Consider the following 13,586-nt stretch of genomic DNA (forward strand, 5'->3'; position numbering starts at 1 on the left):
TGAGGGTCTTAAGCCCACACCCACAGTGACACACCTACTCCAACAAGGCCACACCTACTAAGAGGGCCACTCCCTGGGCCAAGCATATACAAACCATCACAGCCTCTTCTGGTATTGTGGCAGTCGGTTTTGTTTTTGTTTTTTATGTGCACTGATATAAAAAGAGGAATTCATACCCAGGCACTCACATATAAATGTCAGTCATCCCCATGTCACCTAGAAACTGAGTAGGATAACATACTTGAGAATTTAAAAAAGCAGAAAACAAATTACAGAAAACTTTAAGTTAGTAAATACCTTTTAATTCCAAGATTTTTAAATGTTTAGCTCAGTATTACCAAAATGGAAGGGCATTAACATGAAACACATTTTGAATTCTTGTTCTCAGGATGTTGCAGAATGGCTGATGACTATTTCTTGATAAGTCTGAAGTGCTAATTCTATATATGCTCCTCTCTGTGCTTCTGTTTTTGCAAAGACCTATGGAAATAGAAAAACAAATTCTAGAATGTGAGAGCAATAGGCTACTAAGTGTATAAAGTCAGTTTTAAGATGTCATTAACACTTTTGCAGTTGGGACACAGTTTCCAATAAGGTCTTCAGTGTCACAATAATCTCCCTGAATAGATGAGTATATATGGACAGAAGCACTTTATCCAAAAGCTGCAGCAATAGTAATTCTAAACTTAGAATGGCTCTCATCTCTATAATTATTAAACTATCAGCAAAGATTAAGACCCTGACATTGTACCTCCTGCTACATCAAAATGAAAACCATTATAGAGAAACCAGAGAGAATGAAAGCTAGCAAGCTTACTTCTCTCTCTCTCTCTCTCTCTCTCTCTCTCTCTCGCTCTCTCTCTCTCTCTCTCTCTCTCTCTCTGCCTAGCTTAGCACGGAAAGTCATGGTGAGTACCAGTTTGTGCTCCCTTTAGAGGTATCACCCATCACTTCTGTCCTTAGGAACTGATAGAGAAAATACTGTATTAACTTAACTTAGCATTGAGGATATGTCTGGGGAGCCCAGGCTTGAGTGGTGTACAGTTCCAAAATGGTCATAGAACCAAGGTTTCCTGACACCCGCTTGTCCCTGATGAATGTGGGAGGCTGTTCAGACCTGTGGGAACTTGACCACCTTCTTCCCACTGTCTGAACCTCTCAACTACAGCTGCCAGCTTGCCTACTACAGCATCTAGAGTACCACACAATTCCCCACATGCCCCCAGTTCATGTAACAGGAACAATGGAGTTTACATTCACATTAATGATTTCATATTCACATGTATCATTAAATATGACCCACGTCTGGATTTTTCCCAACTCAGTCATCACCACAAGACCGACCAAAGGATGCTACCTTAATTAAGTTGACTCCCTCAGCAGCCTGCTCTTTGGCCTCTTGGGCTGACTGGCCATCTGGATGGAGCATGTGGTACAGCTGGACCAGGCTGGTGGCATCATCAACCCTGAGAGTGAAGACACCCAGCATTACCAAGGGCTTTGCATTGGTTACACAACCCTGTGAAAATGTTTGCCAGTTCTAAGCTGAATTACATTTCAGACTTAACTCTGGTGAGGGAGAAGGTAGTTCTGTAGTTCCAAAGCATCTGAAGGGCAGAGGGATGGCTTAGCAAGTAAAAAGCACTTGGTGCACAAGCCTGATGACCTGAGTCCTATCCAGGAGCCCACATGGAGGTGGATGGAGAGAACCAAGCCTACAAGGTTGCCCTCTTGTCTTCCAACCTATGAGGCAGGTAAGACAAGAGGCCATACAGGAAGTGCCCTCTTTATGAAAATATGGCTGTGTTCTTTGGAAGACGGAACATCCCTTTCCATAAAGACAATTCCTAGTGGCAAGGATTTCCAGACCAGGCAACTTGGTCAACATGAAGTAGGTTGATACAACTCAGGACACAAATTCTGCTTTGTACTTCTTAATTTCTATGGAAATGAAAACTCTTAGCTGTCCCCAAAACAATCTTCCCACACAGTCCACACCTTCTAACCACTTTTCGCTCAAAGCTGAGGGATGAGGAGGACATTTTGAGGCTTACACTTAGCTCCTGGCTTCCAGTTGAGGAGATAAAGGTGAGGAAACCATAATTCAGTGCTGGGCCAAAGTTGTCTCTGACTATCCCCACTTTCTAAATGGCTGGAGATGGTGGGAGTGCAGACATAATGCCTGAAGCCACAGTGACCTAGTGAAATGCTCTAGGAAAAGGAATCAGCTGCCCAAACTACAAGCTTTTCTGGGGCAACAAGTTGAAATGGCCATTACCTGTCTACCCTGCTTAATCTCTGTTAGCTTAATGTCTGTTAGCTGTAATCTCTAACAGATAATAAAGGCACCAATAAAACGTCTCTTCCTAATACAAAATGAAAATAATTCCCTTTAAAACTTGGGCATACTGGCTCTATGGGTTTCCACACTTCAGAGTTATGTTTAAGTCTTATGCTGAAGCTAATGCTGGTGTCTGTCTCGATTTAAATGTAGCTTAAAAACCACTCTACACTTAAAATTGGAGCAAATTATTACTTTCAAAAACAAAGGAGTGAAATCAGTCTGCAGAATCCTAATTCTGGACTAATCACTTGGTCTCTTTTTAGTAGAGAATGCACCCTCTTCCATCCAACATGGGCTGTGCAGTTGTTCACAGTCCAGAACTGTTAGAAAGTTAAAAGCTCTTCCTGGCAAGCACAAACCATTTCAGAGGTTAACTTTTACAGAATAAGGAGTAATAGGAGAATACCACAAATTATTACCACACACCATAGCTTCAGTATCCAGATATTCTATCCTTATACTAAGTGCATCATCGTCTGCATTTGAGGAGTTTGAGGAGACAGTTTATAGGTCACATAATACAAAAAGGCATAGCACTTCTGACCACCCCCAGGTAGGCCACTGGATGAACTGAATCACACTATGTGCTGGTGAAGCAGGCTACCCAGGAATTACCACTAGGAAAGCTGTCCTATGGACAGCAACGCTGCATCTTAGAGGAGTGTAAGCTTTGAGTGCGACATTCAAACGGCAAGTAAGACACTTCTATGGCTTGAGGATGGGATGACTACTGATCCCTCTTCTTACTCAATCTATTAGTCCAGCAAGGGCTTCAGGGAAAGTTAACTACATGCATACCTCAGAAATACTGAGTTCTGTCCATAACCACAGCAATAAACAAGTCATGAATTTTAAGTTTACTAGTGTAACAGTTATACTATACAGTAGTCTATTAACGGTGCAATATATTAGGTAATTTTAATAAACAATAGCATCGACAAACTTCCTTAACTAAAGACACCAACTATCCCTTTTTTGTTTTTAGACAGGGCCTAACTAAGTAGACCAGGCTGGCCTGAAACTCAAAAGCTCCTCCCATTTCAGCCCCCAGGCATCGCCATTCCCAGGCAGACTTTAATTTGTAAAGATGTAAACCCTTCACAGCACAGTGTGATGAGTGATGTTTGTTCTGTTCAGCTAGCAGCTTGGGAGCAACATCAACCTGATGCCAACAATACATTCTTTTACACCACTTTGAAAATAAGTTTACTGAAACCTTAGAAGCTTTTCGAAAAACCAAGGGCCATCAAAAAAAAGTTAATTCCATAGGCTAAACATGTCAATGGGGAAGTCCTACAGGTAGAGAGAGTAGTTCTGCTAGAAAATAGGTGCCCACCAGATCTTACATTTACTTTACAATTGCCATGTAATAGCCTTGAGTGCCTAGAAAACCCACCAATACCCAGGAACACTGGAAAGTAAGGGTGAAAAAACATCTCTTAAGATGCAGTCATACATATTTTCTGATTATGTGACAAAAGCAAAGACTAGAAGAACTATGCTAGAGAAGCAAATCCAATGGAAATCAGTGAAAACCTATCACTGGACAATACACTGCCATTGCAAAAATACTGACTTACTGTTGGGCAGTAAATGACTAATTATTCTCATACTTACAAGTCTCTCTGGATCTGATCGATGAGCAAACCATCGATCTTCTTGTTATTTACCAAATACCAAGCCATTCCACCAAAGTGTCTTGTTGAACGTAAAATCTCATATTTTCCATGTCTGTCTATATCTTCGTAGGTCTGGTGATGAACCTATTTACATAAAACGCACAGAAACATGAGAAGTGGGTGGCATCACATGGTTCATACCAAGTACCAGGAATGCTGCCACAAGTCAGAGTATAACCAGGTCTACCTGCAAGCTGTCTCTCTAGCCTAGCTCAACTCAGTAATGCACTTGCATCGCTCAAAAGCACAGGACCTGAGTGATCCTCAGAACCCACGTTAAACTATATGTGGTAGGCACATATTCCCAATGATGGCAAAATGGGTCCCTGCAAGTTCACTGGTCATCTTGCCTAGCCAGCTAAGCAAAGGTCCAGGCCCAGTGACCCTGTGTCAAACAAAGACTACCTGAAGGACCCAAGATTGTCCTCTGACCCGTGCATAGAACTGAGCACTTGTCTAGAACAGCGTATCTATGCCTTCCCTACTATAGAATGTATCAGCCTGTGTATACTGTCCTTTGAGTACAGAGCTCAAGATCACCGGGATTCCCCTCGTCCTTGCCCTCCAACATTGGAGTTGCAGATATGTGCCAACTCCCCTGGCTTTTACGGGTGCTGAGACTCTCAGCAGCAGTACTTTACCCACTGAGCCTCTCCCCAGCCCGTCCAAAAGGCTTTAAAACTGATGCCATTTTAAAGATGAAGAGAGTTCCTTACCTAGCACTGGGTCACATTTGATACGGCCCATCCACCTTGAACCATCCATCCCCCTGCATAGGCACTGTATGTACAAACACACCTTTCAAGCTTACTTGGTTATTTTCTACCTTCTGCTTTGTCCTTTCAAACACCTCTACTCACCAAACTCCCCTCTCTCACACTGTTCCTTGCACTTCTGGAACCCCTTTCAAGACACCTAGGAAGCCTTTTCTGAGAGTACTGTTAACACCTAACATTTTAGGCTAGAGATGACAAGTCTGCACACTGTCTTTTCCTATATATCACTGCTGGAGCACGGGCCTTGACACCCACTCAATCCTGGTTCCTGGCATCAGCTATGCTACCTGCGATAAAACTGCCCATGAAACCAGGCTCTCCGAACATATTCTTACTAAGCTATAAGACACTCAGTGCACTTGGACAATTCTAATGGGTAACTGTTCCTATAAGGGGAGTAGAAAGGAGAAAGAAAGGCTTTGTCATCATCTGTTAGTGGAACTAACAAGCCAGTTCACTCTACAAGCCCAGCTTCCCTCACTCTTAGAGGTGCTGAACACATAACACATGTATCCACACTCAACAGATTTCAAGGTAATTCCCTTTCCTACAGCTGCATCAAAGCCTGGAGTGGAATTCGAGGGTTACATTAAAAACCTTTTGCACCACCATATTTAAATCACACTCTGGGAGTTATTTTAAGTACACTCACCTTGATATACTCAGTGGAATCTGGCTCAAACTGGGCAACACAGAGATTGAGGACATCAGCATGCCGGTCTTGGCTGTACATGGTCTAAAACCACATAGCAAAGTGGGAATCAGCGGAGACCGTGGGCGTTTCCATCTGCCCTGACACCCTGGCAGGCCTGCCCAGTACACAAGCCACCTGTGTGCCTACCAAGAGCACACCGGGAGCTGCATGTGGTGGTGAGGCCTTTAATCCCAGCATTTGGGTTGAAAGAGGCAGGCGGATTTTTGTGAGTTCAATGCCAGTCTGGTCTACACAGTTCCAGGTCAGCCAAAGCTACACAGACCCTGACTCAAACAAAACAACAAAAAAGGAAAAACAAAATAAATACAATTTTAAAAAGCATACAGAAATGGCACAGGTTCTGTGAATGCCACACCTGGATTCAAACCCCAACTAAACTCACTGTGTGAGAGCCCTCCCTCACCAAGTTACTGCTACATTAGTGTCTGTCTTTACCTTTGTGAAATTACCAGCAGCACCACAGCTGACTGCTTCAACAGATGATCATCACAGAAACGGAACTCACCGTACCTTAAGGTTCTCATCTTTGAAAATTACTGGTGGCAAAACTCTACGACCTTCTTTCGGGAAATAAATTTGTATCACCCTGTCCCGTTCTTCCCATGAAGCTTTGCGTAGTGTGCCACTTGGTTCTCTAACAACAATAAAACGTTCCTGAAACAGAAAGCAGCCAGAGATGGGTAAGTTGTGAAGACTTCCGTTTAGCTCTTGCGATAGCAAGCACTATGAACGTGGCAGGATCTACAATCACCTTAGAGACAATGTGAGAGAGGCATTATCTAGATTAGGTTGAGACAGGCAGCCCCACCCTAATGTGGGCAGCACCCTTCCATGAGCTTGGGTCCTGGACTGCATGCAGTGTGACCACAAGTTGGCACAGATAAAGACAGCTGAAATCCTGAAATCCTGACTTGTAACCACAATTGTGATGACTGAGCGAGGAGGGGCCACTTTTCTAACCTCACCGCTCATCGGCATTTTAATGCGTTCTGAGGGCCCAACTACAAATCACTCCTGTCCGTCACGTAAATGGTTCAAGTAAAAAGCTGCTGGTTTCAGATGACATGCTACTCTTTTAAACTGGTAATCAAGAAACTACAGTGGAAGCAGTAATGTCTGAAAACTACCCATGAAACTTCTGATGGTTCTACTAAAAAGTGACAAATCCATTGGGAAGTTTGGGTTTCTTACATTATTGATCTCAGCACTTGAGAAACGTGCAGATAGATCTTTGAGCTCAAGGACAGCCTGGTCTACAGAGTGAGTTCCAAGACAGCTAGGAATATATACTGAGATCTTGTTTCGAAAAACAAACAAACAGCATATAAAAAGAAGACAGACAGACAGACAGAATAAGATACCACTCCACCTTGCTCAAGTCTAAACGGGACATCTATACCACAGCCCTCCAGGGCTCGGGTCAGGCCTGAAGAAGGGCAGAAGGCAGGTAAGAGCAGGAGGTGGAGAGGATAGCTGTGCTGTCAAATACTGCTGTAAGGACACAGCATGGCTGCTGCACTCATGAACTCCCTACAACGCTGACTGCCTACATGAGACCTGCACAGATGTAAGACCAGGCCAGCGAACACGTCATCATGGACCAGGAGGGGCACAAAAGGCCCCACCCCTCCCTGGGCATCATTCTTAGTTAGGGTTACTATCACGGTGATGAAACACCATGACCAAAAGCAAGCTGGGGAGAAGTGTTTGCCTTGCCTACACTTCCACATCACAGTTCCTCTCAAAGGAAGTGAGGACTGGAACTCTCACAAGACAGGAACCTGGAGGTAGAAGCTGGTGTGCAGGAATGGAGGGTGCTGCTTTCTGCCTTGGTCATCATGGCTTGTTAACCTGCTTTTCTATAGAAACCAGGACCACCTCAGGGATAGCACCAGATCGAGAAAACCCTCGATCTTCTCCAGAAGGGCCAACTAAGGAAGCCAGTCTAGCCTAGGTAAACTGAATGTCTCTTTCTTTCTGACACTGCTGTCTGTGCCGTCTGCCTGGCTACACTTGCCTCCTGTGTCTCAGCACAAGTGTCTTAGGGTTTCTACTGCTGTGATAAAAACAAATGACCAATACAACCTGGGGGGAACCGTTTACCTCATCCCACAACTCTCCAGTCACACACAATCCATCACGGGAGAAGTCAGGGCGGAGCCTGGGGGCGGACAATGAAGCAGAGGCCATAGGGGAACGCTCCTATGGGTTTGCTCCCCGTGGCTTTCTCAGCCTGCTTTCTTACAGCACCCAGAACCACCAGCCCAGGGGCGGCACCACCCCTGGTGAGCTGGGTCTTCTCACATCAATCATCAAACAGAAAAAGGGAGCACACAACTGCCCACAGGCCAATGTGGTGGGGACATTTTCTCAATTTAGGCCCCGTCTTCCAAAATGAAAGCACAATGATGCTAGCTTTGTTGAGTTAACAGTAAAACCAGCCAGAACAACATGTTTCTGGTATCAGTGTGGCATGCACTAAGTCCACAGTATCTAACAACATGACGTGGACCTGCCCGCAGTTCTTGCTTCTTTAGAGGCAAAGCTTGCTTTGGAAGCTTCAGAGAGGTGGGGGGGAGTCACATCATCCCTCAGACCCATGTGGTATTTCGAAGATTATCCTGTAATCTGGAGTATACTCACCCGGTGTGGTATGTTATACGATATGTCAGTAAACACATATTTGTTTGTTTCTGTTCCTTCCAAGATCTTATCCTCGGCTAACACATCATTTATTGGCTTTCGTTCTTCCAGAACTGGTGGCATCTTTAATCGTACTTTAGCTGCCTCAACTGCCAGTCTCGTAGCCTAAAGAAATAAAATATCTCTTAAGAAAAGCCACACTGTCCAAAAGCGACATTTGATAAAGCAGATACTCATCAAAAATGCTGCTAACTACAACGAAAAGAAGCTGCAGCCATGAACCCATGAGTGAAAGCCAAACCTGGACTGAGGGCCTGGTCTTTGCTGTGGTGACAAGAACACCGGCTGCCCGCTTACCTATCCAAGCAGCAACGGAATGCCGCAGCCAGAGCCGTGCTGCGGAGACTCTTGCAGCAAAGCCTGCATCTGTTGTGTTTGCCATGCGCCGAACAGGCGCCGAGGTGACGGCGTGGCTGTGAAGAGCACTGGCTGCTCACGCAAGGGTCCTGGGTTCGGTTCCCAGCATCTACATGGTGGCTCACAACCACATGTAACCCCAGTTCCAGGGGTGCCGTGCCCTCTTCTGACTTCCATGGGTACCAGGCATGTACATGGTACACATACATACATGCAAGGAAAACACCCATACATGTAAAACGGAGGAAACCAAGTGTACTGGGTTCCCTCAATGCCCCAAACCTACAAGAGTTGTTATTGTCCTCTCCATCTGATGGAAAGCAAGAGTTACACAGGGGACAGCACTAGGAGCTGCTGCATGGGTGACGGAACTGAGCTCCAAAGCCTCCACTCTCGGGCCGGGTGACGGAACTGAGCTCCAAAGCCTCCACTCTCAGGCCGGGTGACAGAACTGAGCTCCAAAGCCTCCACTCTCGGGCCGGGTGACGGAACTGCGCTCCAAAGCCTCACACGGAACTGAGCTCCAAAGCCTCCACTCTCGGGCCGGGACTGTGCTTGGTGCCAGTGTTTACAGAGATGCTGCTGGATACTGACTCGGAAAGAAGTGTGTCGATGCCTCATACACTCACGCAGCAGAGTATACTCCACACAGGATGGAAACTCTGCTACCTGAAGAGGGTGCTGCTCAGAAGATTTCTAATTTCAGCAAACTTTCAGCTCCAAGGCTGCTGAGGGGAAAGGGCAGACATTTTTCCAGGAAGGGAGCTGGAGCAGGCAGGATGAAACATGAGAAGGCTGGTTTGGGGCAGCGAGAAGGTTCAGGGTAGACACCTAGACTTTACCGCAATATGCTCAACCACGGCCACACCTCTGCTCCTCTCTGCCTGCCTACTCACATGTCTCTCCTCAGCTCTATGCCTCCTTCGCCCCTCACCCATGCCTATGGAGGAACAGCACTGAGCTCTACGGTGGACTCTAAGTCTTATACTCAAGCGGACATACCTCCTCCAGCTGTGCCTGGGTCATTAACTTGTAGGTTGGTGGCTTCAGTGGTTGTACAGCAGGCTTGAAAGTCTTCTGCAAGTCCAGGCCTGTCATCTTGGTGAGGATGCTCTGCACCTCCTCATCCATAAAAGTAGGTTTCTTGACTTCTGAGCTACCAGATTCTGTAAAATGATTTCAGTAATAAGAAGCTGCCCACAATGGCAGGCAGAGACCTCTAAGTGGGAAAGTTAACAATAAAAACCGTCTGTACAGGGGTTGGGGAATACGCTCCAAAAGTACATGATGCTAACTAACATCTAAGGAATCCTCTAATTCATTCAGCACTTAAAATGTCCTGAACATTCACCATGACATGCGCTGCCTGCCAAGAAGACAAGACAGTCTGCTACTGTGAGCACCATGAAACCTAAAGCTGACAACCACTGTCACCTGGCACTGACATGTCTCCTCTTTTTGGTATTTTGGAGGTGCTGGAAACGGAGCGGGGGACCTGGCATGCAGTACTCTACTAGAAAGCTACACTCTGCCCCTCAGATTGGCTTCCTAGAAGCCAGACGCAGCACACCCACAAAACAGGTCCTACCTCCCAATTTTACCAATGAGGGTGCCAATGCTAATCCACAGAAAACTAGCTATTAGGAACAGTGGTTTGACCAGGGTTCACTGGGTCTAGAACCCCATCACCTCCCATCTAAGCCCAGCTCTGGCTCACACAATTTCCCTCTTCCTTTGACTCCCTTCTTGTTCTCTCTCCTGTAGGCATAATGTCTGTCCACTGTGTAAAGTTTACCCTGTTACTCTCACACTCATCTCCCTGCCCTCGTACCTTGTTTCAGTCTGGACACAGCATTGATTCCTGTCTCAGGTTTGTATAAACAGCTCTTACCATTTATTCTGTGCCTTGTCAATAAATGCTGATCACCCAATGGCTGGGCAGAGAGAGAATAGGGTAGGACATGGGACTTCCACCAGCCCAAGGAAGGAGAGAGGAAGAAAGCAAGATTCAGATCAGCAAGGAGGATGGAGGACTTGGCACCACAAAGAAGGGATCCAGAGAGAGAGATCACAGAAACGCACATGACACCCAAAGAGCCAGGTCAATGATAATATGCAATTATCATGGGATAGGGCTGGGAGGCAGCCAGATTAGCATAGAAGATTAAGGTAGATCATTTAACTGCCTGGTTATTCAGGTGCAGTTTTAAATAAATTTTGGTTTCTTTGTGTGGATATTGGAGACTAGCATAAGGTAAAGAAATACAGCCACTGGATTAGTTTACTGCTAATATTTATATTAAAGATAGTTCATTAATATTTTCCAATGTTAAGTAAACATTTTTCAATGAAAAGTGAAAGGCCATCTATTCCTGGGTTCCTCTTAGCCCTTAGTCCTATAGATACAGTGCCTTGCAGGTTCCTGGCCTATTTCCTTCTTTCCCTATTCATCATCTCACTGGGTACTTTTCTAGCTTTCTATGGGTTTAATTACATCCATCTGCCAGAGACTCTAAAATCCCAATCTCTGCCCAAGATCATTTACACCCACTTCCCAGTGGGCATCTCATCTGTAACCCAATACTACCAAACCATAACACCCCCCTGCAATCTTTTCTTGTCTCGTATCTGCCGTCCTAGAATCTAGTCTCTATCACAGCAAGGTCCATCGGGTCATTCAGCCCAGAAACTTAAAATTACTCCTGACTTCTCTCGTACCCACCACACACACACACACACACACACACACACACACACACACACAGCAGTTAAAACGACAGGAATGACCATTATGAACACAGAGATGATATTTACTGTGTAGAGCTTATGTGCCATGGTCAGAATATTCAGTTCTCACAGCAACCCTATGAAGTCATATTGCAATCGTCCCAGTTCTACAAAAAAGCACACTGAATATAACACTTTAGCTAACCGTCTCTTTTTAGATCTATTTCCCACTGCCATTCCTCTGGCCAAGGCCATCCTTACTCCTTACCTTGGCTTGCCTGACTCTTTTCTGACCTCGCTACAAACCATTCCTACAACGAGATTCCTCGAGAGTAATTGGCTTAAAAACCACAATCAAAATGACTATCACGTTTAAAACTCGCATGGTTTGGCTGTGTCCCCCACTTAGAGATGTAGTCTCTGTCCTAGTTAGGGTTTCTATTACTGCAATGAATCACCATGGCCATAAGCAAGCTCGAGAGGAGAGGGTTTAGCTTACACTTCCACATCGTAGTCTATCATCGAAGGAAGTCAGGACACAAAAAACAAATTGCCCGGAGGCAGAAGTTGATGCTGAGGCCAAGGAGAGCTGCTGCTTACCGGCTTGCTCAGCCTGCTTTTTCTTATAGAATCCAGGACTCCCAGCCCAAATTAAGAAAATGTCCTCCAGCTGGATCTTATGGAGGTGTTTCTCTCCATTCAGGTAACTCTAGCTTGTGTCAAGTTGACACAAAACTAGCCAGAACATTTTTGAAGACCAAAATCCTGTTTTCATGCTCATGGTCACCCACGAGCTCCAGTAACAATAAATGTTCGGCACTACACACACTTAGGACAATCTCACCCACCTGCGCAACTTTAGCGATCGTTTTCACTCTGATGCTCTTCAAGTTCAATCTAGCTACATATTGGACCCGGAATAACAAAGACATCTCAAATTCTATACAAAACAATATAATTCCCCTCCCTTCTCATTTTTAATTTTCATTTTTACCTAGTCATCCATTCAAACTCAAAAATCAAACACATAAACAATGTTTCTACCACTAATATTCTCTATTCAACTACGTACACCTGGAAACGTACTTAAGAGACATCATCGATCCTAACTCCAAAATAGGTTCCCCAAAATACCAGCGTTCAGTTTCTTCTCTGTACGTCTGCTCATGATCTCCCCTTGTTCAGAATGCTTATTTTCACCTTAGCATAGTTAGCCTGGTGGTAGCTTTGACTGTATTTTCCCTGGAGCTCATCCCTGTCCGACCAACCCAGTTTGAAATGCTCCTAGGTCCGCCGCCCGACGCAACCCGGATCCTGGTGCTCTGTCAATCGCCACTGGGGTAAAAGAGCCCGGGTCAACCTTACAGCATGCCCCAAGCTTGGCAAAGAGCGGAGCGCAAGCACTAGTGGCTGAGTGAATGAATGAATAAAAGGGGGCTCAGATAAGCTCTGCAAGGACAGACAGAAGCCGATGCTGTCTGACAACCTGCCGTGCAGTTTTCACTAGTTAAGAGTAAGTTCTTAAGTTTCCCAGTCTCTCAACAGAGTTCTGGCGGTCACTCACCTGCCTCGGAGCTGAGAGGGCGGCGAGGCTGCCCCACTTCAAAGGGCTGGGACCACGTCGCGAGCAGAGCATCGGAGTGGCGCTGGGCTGCGACCTGAGTACAGACCCGCCGTGCTCGCCGAATGCTCAACTGGAACCTCCACAAAGACAACGGAGATCTGACTGCAGCCATGATTGCCTGACGCCCTTTGCGCCGGAATCGATAGATCAACTTCCGACTTGCAAGGCTTTGTACAGCATTCTGGGAAATGTAGTCTGGGTGGAGGCAAGACGCTGCGGAAGCGTTTTAAAACTAATAAAGTCCGAGGCTTTGTGCAAGCAAGGCAAGCATTGTAAGAAATGAGCTATATCCCCAGTGTGTGTGTGTGTGTGTGTGTGTGTGTGTGTGTGTGTGTGTGTGTGTGTGTGTGTGTGTGTAAAACGCACATTTGGTAGCAGGTATTTTCACCACCTGAACAGGAATCTGACCAGCCCATTTACTTATTGTTTGTTTGTTTATAGTCTTAGCTTTCTTATTTGTATACAAGACATATTGATAGTACATACATACACACATACATACATACATACATACATACATACATACATGTCAGAGAAATGTTAAGAGTACACACATTAAAAAAATAAAATAAGGGTTTAGAATATAGCTGAGTACTAGAGTACTTGTCCAGCATGTGTGATGCCCTAAGTTCAGGTTCCAGCAATCATGCACATAGGCAAC

At 45.3% G+C, this 13,586-nt stretch overlaps 1 protein-coding gene across 1 annotated transcript; it reads right to left on the bottom strand.

Annotated features, from left to right (window-relative positions):
- Nucleotides 1-280: 280 nt before the first annotated feature.
- Mrps22 (mitochondrial ribosomal protein S22) lies at nt 281-13,054 on the bottom strand. Its single transcript, XM_032910088.1, has 8 exons — nt 12,866-13,054; nt 9,577-9,740; nt 8,158-8,322; nt 6,025-6,168; nt 5,452-5,535; nt 3,962-4,107; nt 1,358-1,466; nt 281-480 (listed from the first exon to the last, which is right to left on the bottom strand). The coding sequence occupies exons 1-8, from the start codon at nt 13,035-13,037 to the stop codon at nt 385-387; spliced, it is 1,080 nt and encodes a 359-aa protein (XP_032765979.1). The 5' UTR covers nt 13,038-13,054; the 3' UTR covers nt 281-384.
- Nucleotides 13,055-13,586: the final 532 nt, after the last annotated feature.

The sequence above is a fragment of the Rattus rattus genome, chromosome 8 (assembly GCF_011064425.1).
Source record: "Rattus rattus isolate New Zealand chromosome 8, Rrattus_CSIRO_v1, whole genome shotgun sequence".
Taxonomy (NCBI): domain Eukaryota; kingdom Metazoa; phylum Chordata; class Mammalia; order Rodentia; family Muridae; genus Rattus; species Rattus rattus.

Excerpts from the sequence above, each read along its gene's own strand:
- Mrps22 (XM_032910088.1), bottom strand. The coding sequence starts at position 13,037 with ATGGCTGCAGTCAGATCTCCGTTGTCTTTGTGGAGGTTCCAGTTGAGC. Across the intron at positions 6,169-8,157 it reads CGTATAACATACCACACCGG|GAACGTTTTATTGTTGTTAG; the intron begins GTGAGTATACTC and ends TTTCTGTTTCAG. Across the intron at positions 1,467-3,961 it reads GATCAGATCCAGAGAGACTT|GGTTGATGATGCCACCAGCC; the intron begins GTAAGTATGAGA and ends CTTCACTCTCAG.